At 49.4% G+C, this 16,030-nt stretch overlaps 1 protein-coding gene across 1 annotated transcript in view; it reads right to left on the reverse strand.

The window, feature by feature from the left end:
* TPCN1 (two pore segment channel 1) overlaps positions 1-16,030 on the reverse strand; it is a 41,987-nt gene that overhangs the window by 17,697 nt on the left and 8,260 nt on the right. The window contains exons 2-7 of the mRNA XM_010138115.1: positions 5,947-6,071; positions 3,399-3,575; positions 1,934-2,047; positions 1,544-1,674; positions 921-1,009; positions 321-355 (exon numbers count right to left, since the gene is read on the reverse strand). Of these exons, the coding sequence (XP_010136417.1) occupies positions 321-355; positions 921-1,009; positions 1,544-1,674; positions 1,934-2,047; positions 3,399-3,575; positions 5,947-6,071 (671 nt within the window). The remainder of the gene's footprint in view (positions 1-320; positions 356-920; positions 1,010-1,543; positions 1,675-1,933; positions 2,048-3,398; positions 3,576-5,946; positions 6,072-16,030) is intronic.

A 16,030-nucleotide genomic window follows, 5' to 3' on the forward strand; every position in this document is an offset into this window, starting at 1 on the left:
AACAGCCACAGTCAGAGGTGGCCAAGCTTCCACCCAGATACCTTCCTCCCCCTGGGGAGCTCGTTTGACTGAATGAAGACCCCAAGAACAAGGAACAACTCCGTGAAGGTTCCCTTCGGGGCATCCTGTCTTTGAGGAAGTTCTCTGCTCGTCTTCCTTCCCAGCAGGGGTTAACCAGCGGCCAAGCAGCCTCTGACCAGCTGGCATCTGGCCTCTCAGGCCACCACACAGGAACTGGCTACGTCTACACAGTGACTTCTGATTCTTCAGCATGTCAAAATGGGACCTGAGCTTCAGCTGGAAGAATTAGCGATACTCACCGGATCTGAGTGGTTTGGAGAAAACAAGTAAAAACCTGGAGAAGAATGGGGGAAAGAAGAAGCAAAAAGGAAGTCTGTTTAATGCCAAGCAGCAGAGCGGTGAGTCTCTGTTCCCAAAGAGAAGGTCACACTAAGAGTAAGCCCCCTCTGACACCATGAAGAGGTCACTATCTGGAAGGCTCCTCCATTCAGATTGGCCAATACACTTCACCGATCCTTTCAGCAACAAACTTTCCAGGGGCGGTTTGTGTGTCGGACTGTAGCAGGGACACTACAGACACATGCACTGGTGGGAACGTAGACTAATCTTAAAAGATTGAGTAGTTGATGGAAACAGAACTTGGAAACCACAAAGACACAGCACAGACTCTCCTCTCAAAGAGGTCAAAAGGACCTTTGTCTCAAAATCAAATACACAGCTTCTAGAGTTTTGGGATCTTTAATTCTGCCTTCCAGATGACTGTGGGTGAAGTGGGATAAATGGACAGTCCCAGCGGGACTCTGAATCTGATCAGCTTTATAGTCCTCCAGGCTGTTTGTGTTGGTTTTGGACAGTAACTGGTGGAGAGCATCGCTTCTCCTTCCGTAAATACAACTCACCCAGGATGGCAAAAATCACCATGAAGAAAAGCAGGAGGAGAAGAATGTCAATAAATGGTGGGAGGGACTGGAAGATCTGCCGCAGATTTCTGAAAAAATAAGAAATCATTAATAAACTAAATTTTGCACATTTTCTCCTCTGGGATGGCAGGGGGAAAAAACCACCACACCAGACTTGAGGACTCTCTTCCCACTCTCTCCAAGGACTAAAAGTAGAAAGCTGGGTCAATCAAGGCAATTTCCAAGCTACGTAGCTGTCCTTTGCAGTCATCTCTCAGGTACAGCGAACACCACTCATGTCACCCCGTTAGCCTTCCTTCTCCAGACTAAGACCAGCTCTGTGATTCACTGTGCAGTTTACAGGCAAACCTGGGAGCCAGAAACAGCACAGCCACATTGACGTTGTGCTCTCTGAGGCACCCTGTACTGTGAGCACAAAGCTACTGCCTACGACACTTCAGGGAAGGCACGAGGTCCCCTCCAGCCACAATCACAAAAGATCTCTAAGATCTGAAATGCCCACAAGATGCTGATTTTCCCCAGATGCCTGCAGGATCAGAGTGCTTCTCCTCCGCCCCAGGCCCAGGCACGACAGCAGAAGGCCCAGCCAGCTGCTCCCTCACCTTCTGACGGCACCACAGTAACGGCAGTCCACCAGGAAGATACAGCGCAGAGCCCTCGTTATCCGGACGTGCGAGGTCTGGCGCACCAGCACCACGATGGCCTCTATGAACTGTACAAACAGCACACAAGTCTGCAAAAAAAGGGTTTAATGAGAGGTGCAGCTGCAGTCTCCTTTTGGGAAAGACAAAGCTCTCCCTAACCACCCATTTACGGGGACCCTTTAAGGATGGGAGGTATCTCCAAGAGCTTAGAGATCTCACATGAATCATTTGGCAGCTGGGACACACGGCTAAGTCATCCCTGCTACAGCACAGGCCAATATTTAATCCGGTTCTTCGGTTCTTGAAGATGCTTAAGGAGAAATACTGACAATCAGAGAGAGAACTTACCTTCACCATAGTCCTTTTGTGCCTGATAAAGGTTTGGAAGCCCAGCCACCTCATCTTCATGGAGAGTTCAAAGACCACCACAATCAACGCAAACAGCTCCAGGGTTGCATGGACCTGTTACAGCACAGGAAAGCTGTAAAGAACAGCACCCCATCAGAGGCCACACACCCGCCCTTCCTGTCTCAAGAAGCACAGTGGGTTTGACAGCAGCCTGAGCACAGCTCTGTGACACGCAGGAAAACTCAAGGCCGCTCTTCAAGCAAGCACAGCACTTGCTTTATAGAAACTTTGAAGTTCTTATATATATTGCTTTGTGCTTTTACTAAAGCCTGTAGAATTTTCCTCTATTCAGTATCAGCCCAGAATTTCCTGGAGTCCACATCCCTTCTGGCCTTGAATAATACATCAAAAAAATGTATTGATACATTTGAAACGAAAGGGCAAGACAGCAGCAACTTGAGCAAAAACCTTGTCAAATTGCTTGAGACTGCAATGGTTTTTAGTGCAACGCAGAAGGAAAAGCTGCTGGGCAGAGAGAATTTATGTAGAGAATGGTTTTCTCTTGAAATAGATGTTCTGGACAACAACAGACAGGGTCCTGATGCAGCTCGGGAGCAGAACGCAGCTTCTGGCAGTGCTGATGGAGCGCTTCTCTGCTGGAAGATGCCAAGCGCACCACAAAGACAACGGCAGTATTTTCTCATAAGCTCAGCTTTAGTCACAGCTCAAAATCCAAACCCAATTACGCTGCCGTGGACACATTCTGAGGAACACTTTCACCCCAGGGTTGTCACAGCTGTCCTATACCCCTGGCACAGTCCTGGGGTGCCATCTGCAGCTCCAAAAGCAGATGTTGGTTCTCCCACCAGCACCAGCAGCTCCTTAGCACTGCGCCTGACAGCGGTGCCTCACGAAGGGTTTGTGGACTGACCAAGGTACGCACCACTTCGTGTGTCCCTGCTCTCAGCCTGCATTTTGTGAAGCTGAGGCATAAAACTTCAAGTCCTCACATATACACATTACAGAGGGTCCTCACAGCGCTGGGAGGAGAGGACAGGAGAAGGTTTAGCAACCTGTCCCAGGCTGGGGTCTGTTCTGGGAACCAGTGGTGGTGCTGGGCTAACGGCACCAACCCTGACCGTGACTTTAAAATCACCCCAAAACAGACAGATTCTCGAGTTATCTCAAGAAAAAGCAAATCCCCCCACACCACTAACAGTTACAAAATTGAAGAACTGCACAAACTGATAACAGGAAATAAGTGCCACTCTCTTTGTGGTCTGTGCACATCTAGGGGAAAAGGGATGTTTTGCTGGTTGGCGTTTCTGCTGTCAGCCAATTTACAGAACAAGCCAGGTGTTTTTTTCTTGCTACTGCTACTTTCTTTCTCCTTGTTAGTCTTGTTTTCCTCTTACCCACCACTGCAAAGCAGGCAGACTTCTTCCCTTTGCCCCAAAGTACTTACGAAGATGCCCAGACGGAGCATAGGGACAGCAGGCGCCTCGCAGAGAGACAGCAACAGGAGAAGCAGGGCTGTGCTCAGCTCCATCAGGTAGAAAAGGTGATTGTGTGCAAAGAGGTAGGCAGCAAGTGCTTTGGCATTTTTGGGGTGAGTGAAGAACTTATCATTATTTTCTCCTTCCTAGGGCGGCAGGAATAAAGCAGAGAACAGCACTAGTGACTCTCGGTGCTGCAACACAGCTTTCCACATGAAGAATACAGACTTTCATAAGGATCAGACACAATTCCCAACAGCCTACTCCCACCTTACAGCCTGACATTGATCTTTTTATTGAGGAATGAAACACGTACGTGGGACATCCCCTTGTGCTCATAAACATGTTTCAGTAATGAAACTCATTAATATCCACGACCTCCGGCTTCAGAAACCCTCGAGCCTTTTCAAAACGAGGAGGGGTGCTGAAAGAGTTTATAAGGGCAGGCAAAGAAACTTCAGTCAACATCCCAACATAAACCCCGCGCTTCACGTACTTGCAACCACTTCCACATGTTTACAGACTCCTTTGATTAAATTTCTCCAGGACAGAAACGAAAACACACAGATAAGCTCCAGGGCACCTGGCTGACAGTTGCTCCTCCTTATCTGGGCCTTGCAAAACGTCTGGGAGAAAACATGGGAGCGCACACACTGTTTTCTGCTCCAGGAACATGAGGAGACCGACTCCACGAAAAATTAACGCGTCTCCACGCTGATTCGCCATCCCCTCTTAACTAGAAAGCTTAATTAATATTAAAAGGTCAGATACTCCATCTTAACAGTTTGCCTACAACAGATTTTTAAACAGCTCCATCATTAGTATTTTTACCTCTGGGAAGAAACTTAGTTCAGGGAGAATTTAGAGGTTTTTCATGCGGAAGCACCCAAGGGCTTCTTCTGTTTCTTCAGTCGATGGTTTAAGCAAGGGAGCCTTTTCCCCTCATGGGAAACTTGCTGCTTCTCGGAATTTGTCATAAGTGATCATTTCTCCCCCGCATGGACATGCAGATGCACAAGGAGTTGGGTTTTTTTAAAACTAACATCTTTCCAGGTAAGCAATTACTGCAAGGGCAGTAGCTATTACTATCAAAGTGGAGAAACTGCGATTGCAAATGGGCAACAAGGTCAGGAAACAGGATCTCTTTTAAGAAGAGAAGCATTCTCGAGACTAATTCAGAAGAGGGTTTCGACTGTTTCTCATTTACTCATCTCACAGCCAAGCTCACATTCTGTTTGAGAACAAACCCCCCCACACGCTGCCGGGTCAGTGAGCCAGATTGCGAGCAGGACAGAACCCAGCAGCAGGCTCCATAAACCACAACCCCCGCCTCCAGGAGAGCGCTGGCTCCGATCAGCAGGGCACTCTTATTCACGCCTGACAAAACACACTTGCAGAATGAAAAACAGCCTAAATTCCGCCTCGCGGTAGCCAAGCAATTCCAAACGTCGCTGGACAGCAGAGTCCTCTTATTCCGATAAGACGCTCTTGCCTGCAGCTACTGGTTCACGTAAACAATCTGCGCTCTTTACGTTCTGTCCACTTCATTTCAAGGACACTGTCATCGTGACCACTGGTCAAGGCAGCAGCAAGAATAATCTGCATCAGAAGGGCCGAGCCTGCTGCGTGCATCGCCATCAGAGGCTGCGGCAGCTCAGCGACCCTCTGCAGAGTGTCTCCAACTATCAGGAGTTTAAACGACAGCCCGGGAGAGGCTGGAGCTACTGTTCTATTGTCAGGGCTGCTCTGGCACACCATGAAGCTGAAGTGTCACCAAGGTCCAAGAATCAATACTTCTCAGTGCTGGGGGTAAGAGTGGGGAGGAACAAATGGTTTCAGTCACCTCGCAGTGACTTAGGCAAAAAACCTAACTGGGTCCAAAGCATCTCAAAGGGCAACGCAGAGCCTCAGAGAGGGAACGAGGAGAAGGAGGAAGGAAGGACAGTAAGGGAACCAGTAGCAATGGCAGACTGGACAGCTCCGGGAGAAGCTCAGTTTTGGTAGCTAGTTCATCACACCAGACTGTACAGTGACCTTAAAAATACTACACCTTTGTTGAAGTAATGATGGTGGTTCCTCTTACTGGAGATTGGGTGGGGTTTGTTTGTTTTTCTTTTTAAATACAATTAATTTCACTCCTGGACTGATGCTAATCTCAGCACACTTTCTTCCATAGAAATCAAGACCTCTACTTTCTCTTGCATCTTACGTGACCTGCAGGGCATGACTGATGCTAAACAAACACGTCAGGGCCGCCCACCAAATCTGTGGCCAAGGCAGGATTAAGACTTCCCCTTTCAGAACATGAGATGTCTCCAGGAGAGCACTGACCATTCACCCCAGAGCGACTGAAGAGATAAAATGACAAGCTGGGGAAATCCCCATAGCAAGATGGCAGGACTGAACACACGCTGAATGCCTACTACAGTCCCTGACACTGGGAGAGATGAGAGAGGAAGCATCCAGTTGCCCCCAAATTACTTGCCAGAGCCCATCGAAAGGCACTTCCAGGCTCACCTGGAGGTAGATCGCTGCCTCTTGGTAGTTCATTTCCCAGTTGTGTCGGGCAGAGCTTTGCTGCACGCAGCAGTCCCCTGTGGCCGGGCTGGATGCGTCGTTAATAATGTCATAGCTACCTCCATCTGCATCAGAAACACAAGAGAAAAATTGATTTACAATTAAGCAAGCTGGGATTGATCAGGAGGCAGGCAAACAAGGCAGGCACTGGGACCACAGACAAGCATCAAGAGGTGGCCCAGTCCCCTGGAAACCGGCAGCTTGTACACAGACAAACTGACTCTTCCCATGCAGGAGCTTTGAAGAGACACCCTCAGCCTCAGCACTTCAACACAGGAATGCTCCCAGAAGCTCATCCAAAGAGTCAGCATCCTATTTCAGACAATAAGCAGGTCTCCTGGCTCAGGAGATCTGTGCTGTCACGTTCGCAGTGTGCCATCAGCAGCCATACGCTACAAACAGGCAGCTAGCGGCTAGAAGTCTCCAAGGATGTCCAACCCATGACATATTAGTGGGCTTGCTGAAGGAACACTGCCTTCTCGCTTTTATTTGTAGGACAGACCACGGAAGGATGGAGTCCAGGACCACCATGGGCAAGGGGAGCCAGTCAGAGCACAGAGGCTGGACAGTACAACAGCAGCAGCCAGTACTTTTAGTAGAAAGCCTCGTTTTCCAGAGTTGTCCAGAGTCATTAAACAACACATCTCTGCAACGCTCTGTATGGTGCAGGGGAGGAGCGATACCCCTCTGCTGAACACCAACAGCAAGACGAATTTCCTGTCCTTATCTCACAGATTGACTTTGAGACTCCTGAGCGTGTCTTCCTCCCCAGCAAAGCACTACAGAGCAATGCTTTACGGAACATTAGTGTCAGATTTCAGAACTAAAGATTTCATTAGAAAAAGCACAATTCACCCACAAAAAGCAACCCCCAAGTGTAGCTACAGAGGCGCAGTGCCCTTCGCACGGGAGAGCCACGCAGGGCACCTGTGTGACCTCCACACTTGCCACGTTCTGCAGGCTCAGTGCTACTAAGACACGTGAAAAAAAAGTGTAGCTACAGAGGCGCAGTGCCCTTCGCACGGGAGAGCCACGCAGGGCACCTGTGTGACCTCCACACTTGCCACGTTCTGCAGGCTCAGTGCTACTAAGACACGTGAAAAAAGTGCGTGAAGACAAGTATTGTTCAAAAAGAGAATGTCACTCGGTTCCTTCTTCTGGGATTAGGATTTGTCTTTTGCGCCTCTGACAAAAAACACCGAGCAGAAGCGAGACCTGCTTAGGGCCGTGCACGAAACCTGTGGCGGAGCTGAGAGTTTCAACAGTTACCCAAACGCCATGGTTGTTCTTGCTCTCAGCAGAGATTTCCCTCCTCCAGTGCCTCACACTTCCAAAGAGGGTTGATGTAAAATTGAGCTTTTTTTAGAACACCCTTAGGAGTGGGGAGAGAGGTCACGGCCCCCGCGGAGAGAAGTGGCACTGCCTGCCCCTGACAGAGGCAGGGTTGCCTTCACCAGCACCGAGCCACAGCTGCCTTTTCCACCCTCAAACCAAATCAGGATAACATTTATCTGGGGCTTGTGAAGACTTTCCAGATTGCATACTGATTGCTGAGAATCCTGCATTTAAGCCAATTTCTCTTCCTTGCTTCCCCCACACCCTTAAAATACCACTCAAAATCTGGACGAATGTTTGAATGAGGCTGATTCCTCCCCCACACCCCTTTTACACCTCGAAAGAGCACAGCTCTTGAAAAAACTGCATGACAGAGACTTATTTATCCACAGAACTGGATGCAGTCTTCGGGGTTTGTTTGCCTGTTAACTAACAGGTAAGTCTCCAGGCTGCAGGATGCTTTGCTCAAACCAGCCAGAGCTCCAGGCCTTTCCAGAGCTCACCTTCAAAGCACAGCGGGCGTTCAGAGAAAATCCGAGTGTGACTCACCTCGCACAGGTCAGGGGATACTGAAGCAGCACAGAATCAGCACCTTGGCTGCACTAGCTCTTTTGGGAAAGAGGGACATATTAAGCAGGTTGCTTACAATATCCCCCCGTTACTGGAGCTTTACAGTATATACAGATTTTAAGGACATCAAATCAGCAAAGGTTTGTAGCGTTAAACAAAACACTGAAACATCGTGCCCTGCCAAAGATGCCCAAACTACCTTTAACCCTGCCGTGGTTCTTTGAGACCGACCTCCTCTGAAGAGGTACAACACTAGGAACAGACACATCACACTAAAACCCAGCACCCCTCTCTGCGTTCCACGCAGAGAACTCGCAGCTGAAACAGAAGAGATGTCCCGGTGAGATCAAGGTTACGAATACAAAACAGCACTCAAAGACGCAAATCAGAAACACAAAATAACTCTAGAAACCAAGATGTTTTCCTCCTGCCTAAACCAGACATCATCTTTCTAGGCACAGGCAACAGAAAATGCACTGGCAAAGTGTTCCAGTGGGGAGCTGCATTTTGTGCATCGGCTCCTTCCCCATCAGGTACCAGAAGGTTGATCTAGCATCCCTGAGGCAACAGCATCATCTGGGTAATAAATAATAATAAAAATAATAACAAATTTGAAAAGCAACCCTCTGCCTGTTTGCTTGGCAGCCCTCCAGCTAGCTAATTTCCTCAGCTGCTCCCATGATAACAATGACACAGACTAATGCAGCCTCCGCTCCGCTCGTGCTGCAGAACATCCCCGACGGCGTTTACCATTAGTATCGCGCTCAATGAGATAGGAGGATCTCTCCACAGGGCTCCCGGGATCCTCCAAGTAGATGGCAGGCGGCTCTCTCCACCGCATGGCAGCCGCCGCGCCGGGAAGCAGCACGCTTGTGCTCGGGGCTGGGGAGAGGGAGACAAGTCAGAGCCGAAGTTCCTCCCTCCCTCCCCGCCGAAAGCCGGTCCTTGATTTCGCAGCTTCCTCAAGGGAAAGCTACGCACAGAAGGTTTTCCTCTGCTCTCTGCAGAGCTGAACGTTTTCTCCCCTCCCCTCTGAGGAAGGTGGCTCAGACTTCACTTAAACCGTTTCCCTATCGCTGTCGTAGCGGCAGGATGTTTCTCAGCACTAGCTGTTGGAAGGCTTTAGCTGCAGGACAAAGAGCTTTTAGGCTTTACCGTGGCGGTAAAGCACGGTTTCACGTGCCACGCTCTCTTATTTCGGTATATACCAGAGTTCGCTCACCAGCAAACACAAACAACTAAAGGGAAAGGAGTCAAAGTGCTGACTAGTCACAGCGAGGAGTCTTCTCCCCTCCAGCAAGAAAAGAAAACAGATATTTGTGAGGTTCACGGTACAAGGGGCATGACAGAGTAAACGAACTGAGCTGTTCGCAGATGGCAAAGCTTCCTTCCACATTTGTGTAACTTATCCCAGACCTTCCCTGAAAAGGGAGAGAGGGAGGAGGAAAAAAAGAAAAGAGAAAAAAAGAAAAAGCAAAACCAGCTGGCTGCTTACACAAGGCATCCAGAACGATACTGCCGGGACTCCAGCATTTCCATTCAGTGCAGCAGAGCATGCTCCTGTGTAAATAGTTTCCATATGTCATCATTACAGTAAAAAACAAAAACAACAAAAAAAAGAAAGAAAGAGAAGGAGCATAAACTTTCCTGAGCCCAAACCTCTCCCTTTGCAAAACAAATTCCCTGGTTAGGGGAAGGAAAAACTCCCCACTGACAGAGAGAGCAAACAAACTCCCCTCACTCGGAGGAGCTCATGCAGCTCGGAGGACCTCGAGGGCAGAGCCGAGAGGGGAGTGGGGAAAACAGCCCCAGGAACCAGGGGGAAATCACCCTTCCCAGCCTGGCTATTTTATGTCAAACTGCAGCTTTCATCGTTTGATCTTTGGTGTCTGCGTTTGTTTTAATAAAGAATAATAATGTAAAAAATCCAACGAACCAATAACCTCCCACAAATTCAAAGAGCTATAAACGAACTCTATGGGGTAGCTCTCCCATTTGCCCCAGAGCTCCCCCTGCCTGGCTCTCATTAGCCTGTTTGCCAGATGTTCTGCTTTCTGGATAGCGCACGCTTTTTATGCCGCTGAAACAGAATGCCATGCCTCTAATTAGCTCCTCGACTGACTCCAAAGCCATGTGTCCTCCCTGGGCTTACCAGGGCTTTCTGCTGAAAGGCTGAGGAAGGTCTTGATGGAGCTGCTAGCTGCCATCCTGTCCAGCTAATCCTATTTTAGAGAGTGTACCTGTGACGAGAGAGGGCTGCAAGCTGTGTGGAAGGCAGGGCAAGGGACGTAAATTCAGCAAAAATATTCTTCTACTGAAATCTGTCATTTATACTCTTTACAGATGACGCGTGTGGTCAGTTAAGAGCAATAGGTAAGTTACTTGTCTAATGAGTTGCACGTGCAAGTGATATTTCTACTGACAGGTGAAAATAGAAATGCCAAGGACACATGCCTTCGGCGGCAGGCCACATCTGCATTCGCGTTGCTTTACAAGGCTCCTGCAAGTGGATGCACCAAACAGAGCAGCAAGAGATGGAAGTAAGCAAGGCGTTACCTTCCGCCGTTGGGAAAGGTCAAGCTGTCCAGGGCATGAGCTCCTGGACAACCAGAGACATGCCAGCTGATAAAACACCCCGCAGCGCTCCAGCCACCGGGCCACAGAGGAGGAGGAGGACAGGGAAAGATAAGGCCAAATTGTCAGTTAACCATCAGGTTCCTTCTTAATTAAATTTAATCTGGGACCAACTTCTCCCTTTCTTCCCTTCTTGCAACCCTGTTTGTCCTGCATTTACACCTACCCTTGTAGTCATTATTTCTTCTTTAGGAAGAGGGAGGAACCCTGTTAGGGAACACACTTGCCGGTGACGTTTCTTCATGGGAGCAGTGTCTTTTCCTTCCAGGAGCGTGGGCTGTCCAAGGCAAAATGTGTCTTCCTGGCACTGAGCAAACGCTTCACAGGTTTGTGCAAGAGTCCACTCAGACTGGAACGTGACCCTTCCAGTGCGAGGGTCTCGCTGGCAGGCTCCAAGCCCCTCGCAAGCAGGAAGAGGGGACAACGCAGACAGTGATTCACTCTGTTCCAGTCCCTCCCGCAACGGCTGCTGCACTGTTTAACTGGAGCCGTTTCTTTCCAGGCTCGGCTGCTGCTCCACTGCCGCACCACCTCCGTTTCTGACGCCTTCCATCTTGACTGTATTCACATCTAATCACCCAAACCCAGCCAGACGCAGAGCTCGTGCTTTTGGTTTGGAAGAGACGTAACTAGGCATCCGGCAACACTGAATGTGGGCCCATGGAAGCAGGCAGATCTCAGGAGCATCAGAGCTGCCCATGGGGTTCCTGGACCTCCTGCCTGCACGTACAAGACCTGTCCCAGTGCAGGCTCCCTGTGCTGGCTCAAGCTGCCAGCTCCCTCCGAGACTCTGCTCCCTGAGGATGCAGCGAGGGTGAAAAGGCTGCAAAAGGAAGATGGCATTTGCTTGTCAAAAACAACTAAACACACTTGAACCTCCTGGAAAGCCCTAATCACGGAGTGCCCACTACAGAAGATGCAACTCCATTTAAAAAGAAAGGAACCGAAGTCGGTGGCTGCCCCTCCCCAACACAAGGTACGGGCACGGTCGGTCCCCAGGCCAGGATTTTAGCAGTACTGCAACACGATCCAGGCACTCTGGCCAGGAAACAGCAGGATCCTGAAGTGTCAAGTAAGTTGGAGATGTACCAGCACCAATGATGGTATTTTTCCTTCCAAGTGCTTACACGCCTTGTAGCTTCACCTCCAGAGGATTTATCTTCTCTCCCCACTCCAGCGCGGTTGATAAGAAACTGCTCCTTTTCTTCCCAAGTGCTGAGGCATGAGCGTGTGAGCATTTGTCTCTTCAAGGCCAGACTCACCTACCCGGGAGAAGAAAAGCTGGAAGCCGCCTGGAAAGCACAGCTGGTTTGGCACTTGGCCACCCATCTCGGAGGTGAGAGAGACCGAGGATGAAATCGCTGCCGGTAGCGCCTGACTGCCAGCTCAGCGCCGTGCCAGCGGGAGCTTTGCAGGACTCATCCTTGCAGCCCAAAAATACCCTAGTGCCCACCCTGTTTTCAGGGGGTGTAATGGGAAGGAATTTAACAGCCATGGGGGAGCCTAAACAACCGAGTATTAGGTTGTTGCCTAGGAAAAACAGGGCATCTCCAACAGAGCGCTGTGCCAAGCCCTTCTGCTGCAGGAGCAATAACACGCTTCTGAATATTTCTAGGCGGTGTGACTGAGTCATGCTCTTCCTCAGAGACGACGGCACAGCAGAAACATATGCAAAGGCCTCAGGGCTCTTTGTCTTACTATATTCTCACAGCGCTCGCTTGCTGTGAAGCTCAACAAATAAAGTCACTTCAGCTTCCTATAAGACACAAAAGTTTTTTAAAAAATATGGATGTTGCCACTTCCTGTTAGTGGTACGGGGCGACTGGAATAGACCGTCCTCCTCTTTATTCGAGGAGCCAGCGAGTTCCTGCGGCATCAACACGAGCTCGGTTGGTGCTATCATCCCCCACACTGCAGGGAGCTGAATCCACATGAAGGATGAGCAGATGTCCCTCAGCATGGTAAGCCACTTTTTCTATATTATTGCCTCTTCTCAGTCACGCTGCCTATCTTCTTATATTGAAGACAACTCAAGCCCTGAGTTGTTTAATTTGAGGACCGCTGTATCCTTGCTAACATCTGCACTGCACACATGTACAAACCCTGGTCACAAGCTAAACACAATGATGGGAGAGCTACAGCACGGTGGGAAATGGTTTTGTCTCGCCAGAAGCCGTGCCTCCAGCCTGCTCTCGCTCAGAGCGGGTCAGAGGCAGGGTCTGCTCTGCAGCTCGCCAACCCTTTGAAGCAGGGGATACGCTATGTTGACTCACTCGGGCATTAGCTTCCTGCACCACCCTGCTGGGGACAGAAAGAGACATTTGTAAGGAAGATGGGAGGGAAAAAAAAAAAAGGAAAAGGCTTCTAAGAAAATAAGGGTGAGGATAATTTTAGCTATCTGCACCAGCCAAGATCAGCTGGCTGAGATCCTCCTCTGTGCAGTTTACCGCCTCGGCTGCACCTGCTCTCCTTTGATCTCAGCCCTGAGTCACTCTGGGATTGGATTTTTCCTCTTGCACTTACGTAGGAAGTTCTGACCAGAAAATGTTTGATCGCTGGACAATTTTCACCCCTCCATACGTAGCAGCAAGAAGCGGAGGGCCAGATCCCTCCCTTCTGGGGTGTTCAGGATCCACAGTCAGGTTAGCGAGAGGCTGCAGCAGCTGAAATGGAACTGATGGTGCTTTGTCACTTGCAGAGAGACCCCGTCACCCTGGCCCCCGAAAGCTTCCCACAGCTCACTGCTACACCAGACCACACAGCTCCGAGGCCACTGCCGCAGTCAGCAGTGAAACGGGGGTGATCACTGTTCAATTCACAGAGCTGTGTCCCGCAGGAACCCTGTTACCTGCCCTGCTGGCTCCTGCTCCTCCGCGGCATCCCCTTCCAGCAGCTCCTCCAAACCACCACGTGCCTGAGCCCTCTTCCACAAAGCTGCTTCTGACAGGTGCGTGACTAAAGCTCCTGCATGAGAAAACCCATGAAATACCCTAAGGAGCGCCAGAACCAGGCACTCCTGAGACTGGGTAACATAGGAGTTGTAATATAATTAAGAATCTTGCTTGTGTGTTAAGCCAAATTGCTGCCAGTTTCATATCCTTTATTTCGGATCTTAACACAGGAACCTCCACACCACCAAAAGGGGAAGCCAAAGCCACAACAGAAGGATCATCCACAACCTTACATCACTCATCCTTTTAGCAACTACTATGCTCTATAATCTTGTCAGTCCCTTCATATCGCAGCAACAAAGAGATAAAATTATTCTGTCAGTGGAATTAAATACCTGAGGGGCTCTGTGAAACAACTAACTTTGAATGGAAAAAACAACTGGAAAAAATAGAGGTTTTGCTGAACCCAACCAAAATAAAAGCAAACAGGAGACAAGCTCTGCCTGAGGCTTATGAGATACGTGAAATACGCACACACGTTTATAACTCATAATTGTTGAGGAAGTAACAGAAAGCAAGAGACAGCATCGGTACCCCTCAGATAGAGCAGCTCTTTAACACGTCCTGCTACATGAAGGAATTTCCTCTTTCTGTTCCAAAAAGGGAAACCAATGCTTCATGGTTTTAACATGTCAAAGATCTGCTTCAGCATCGGTAACGCCCTGTCAGCATTTTAAGAGCACGTTCCTCATTTCAACTCTCCAGAGCAGAGCCTTTGGATTTTCCTGATGCCGTTTGGAAAGATGTTTGATTAAGCTGCAATCTGGCCTTTTTAACAAAACCAGCGCGCTGCCAGGTCCGACTGCCAGTTCCAGCCTCCAGCAGCTCTCCAGGGAAGCCGCAAAGTCAGTGGTGGGAGGCAGAGAGGAAGCACTTCCCTGATAGGAGAAACCAGTATGAGTCTGGGCAACAAAGCTGCGGCATGGCCAGCCAGCACTGGAGCAGGACTAGAACGGTGCAGGCAGTAACAAGGTATGTGCTGTACGGCCTTTTCTGCCCTAAAGAGAGAGCGACAGGAAGAAAATGAGATAAATGAAGTTAAATAACAATACCATGGCAAAGCTCTAATGTCTCATCAGGACAGGCTGAGTCCAAAGGAAGTTATTTATTGTGGTTCAGGAGTCAGAAGTAGGTAATTGGGGTTGTGGTGTCAGAACAAGACTTGGACGCGCCGGGTTCTTCTGAAGCACGGCGCTGCCCCACCTCCTCTGCCTCGTCACTGTGTCTCAGCCAGGACAGAGAAGTTGCCAGCTCCAGAGGAAGAGTGTGTAAAGGAACGGGGGAACCCCCAGCCTCTACTGCTGCGTAACTGTTCTCCATTCAGAAAAAAAAAGACTTTGCACATTTGGTAGAAACCACTGCTGGCAGGAACTGCAGAGGTTACACGTGATGGCTGGAGAGGAAGGAAGGCATTAAACCATTAGTCTGACATCTGCAAACCAGCTGCCAGAGGGTTTTCCCCCAACTGGTCCTTTCTGCAGGTCCCACAGTCCTCATATAGGACTGTATCTTCAGAAAATGGACAACTTTGACTTCAGAAGTTCTCCAGCACTGCAGAACTCTCTCCAAACTCTTACCAAAGTTCCAAACGCACCATCAAATACGCACCTTATTCCTTGTCTGAATTTCCCCATCTTTGACCAACAGACACAATTCCACTGTTACCCAGTTAGCCCCCTCCCAGGGGCGCTGAATCTACCTTCAAGCCTTGTGGATCTCCGATGAGCAGCAGGGGCTCTAGAAACACGTCAAGCATGCAGCCCTCCCCACACCTGCAGGCTGGCTGGTCTGCAACCTCCTGTCTGCTGCAAAACTCCTTCAGGGGCTGGAAGAAAGTCACTATCACGGCAACACTCAGACCACCCCGGCTGCAGCCTTAAGGAAGGATAAAAAGTCACCTGGTGATTTTTAAATGCCTACCTTTAGAATAAGCTGTTTCATCTCTATTTGCTGCGGGAAGGGAAGAATAGATCATATGATGACCAGGTCATCTGGCTTTCCAACTGATACAGGACACATATGTTATTTCTGGAGCTTCCCAGTGGTGTCACTGACCAATGTCTGACCTTGAATCCCTAACAGGCCAGCATCACTTGACGTGTCTTTTCATTTCTCAAGTCCTTCAGAGTCCCTTTAGCCCTGCTCACCACATTTCTCTTACTTTCCTCCGATCCCAGTTCCCATTTCTTCCTTTGCTATATAGCTGCTTTCATGCCAGCCAGCACAGGCACGTCTGCGCTCTGACTTCTTGCTGCCTCTCCAACAGCTTTAAAGCTCCCATTAGCATTTTCAGTTTGTGTGCATTTGTGCTCTCTCAAAGCGTATGAATAATTTTCAATGTTTTGAAGTCTCCCCCTTTGCAGCCGCTAGAGATAAGGTCCTGCTGCCAGCCTCGTATTTGAAAGGAAGGGGCTTTGCCTTGGTCACTTCCCCCCGATCCCGATGCCAAAATTCTCCTTGAGCAAATTGCTTTGCGAGCATTTGCTTAATCCAGGCAGAGCCAGCGCGGTCCCTTGTGTGCACCTGCCAGCGGT

The sequence above is a fragment of the Buceros rhinoceros genome, unplaced genomic scaffold, assembly GCF_000710305.1.
Source record: "Buceros rhinoceros silvestris isolate BGI_N320 unplaced genomic scaffold, ASM71030v1 scaffold19716, whole genome shotgun sequence".
Lineage (NCBI taxonomy): Eukaryota > Metazoa > Chordata > Aves > Bucerotiformes > Bucerotidae > Buceros > Buceros rhinoceros.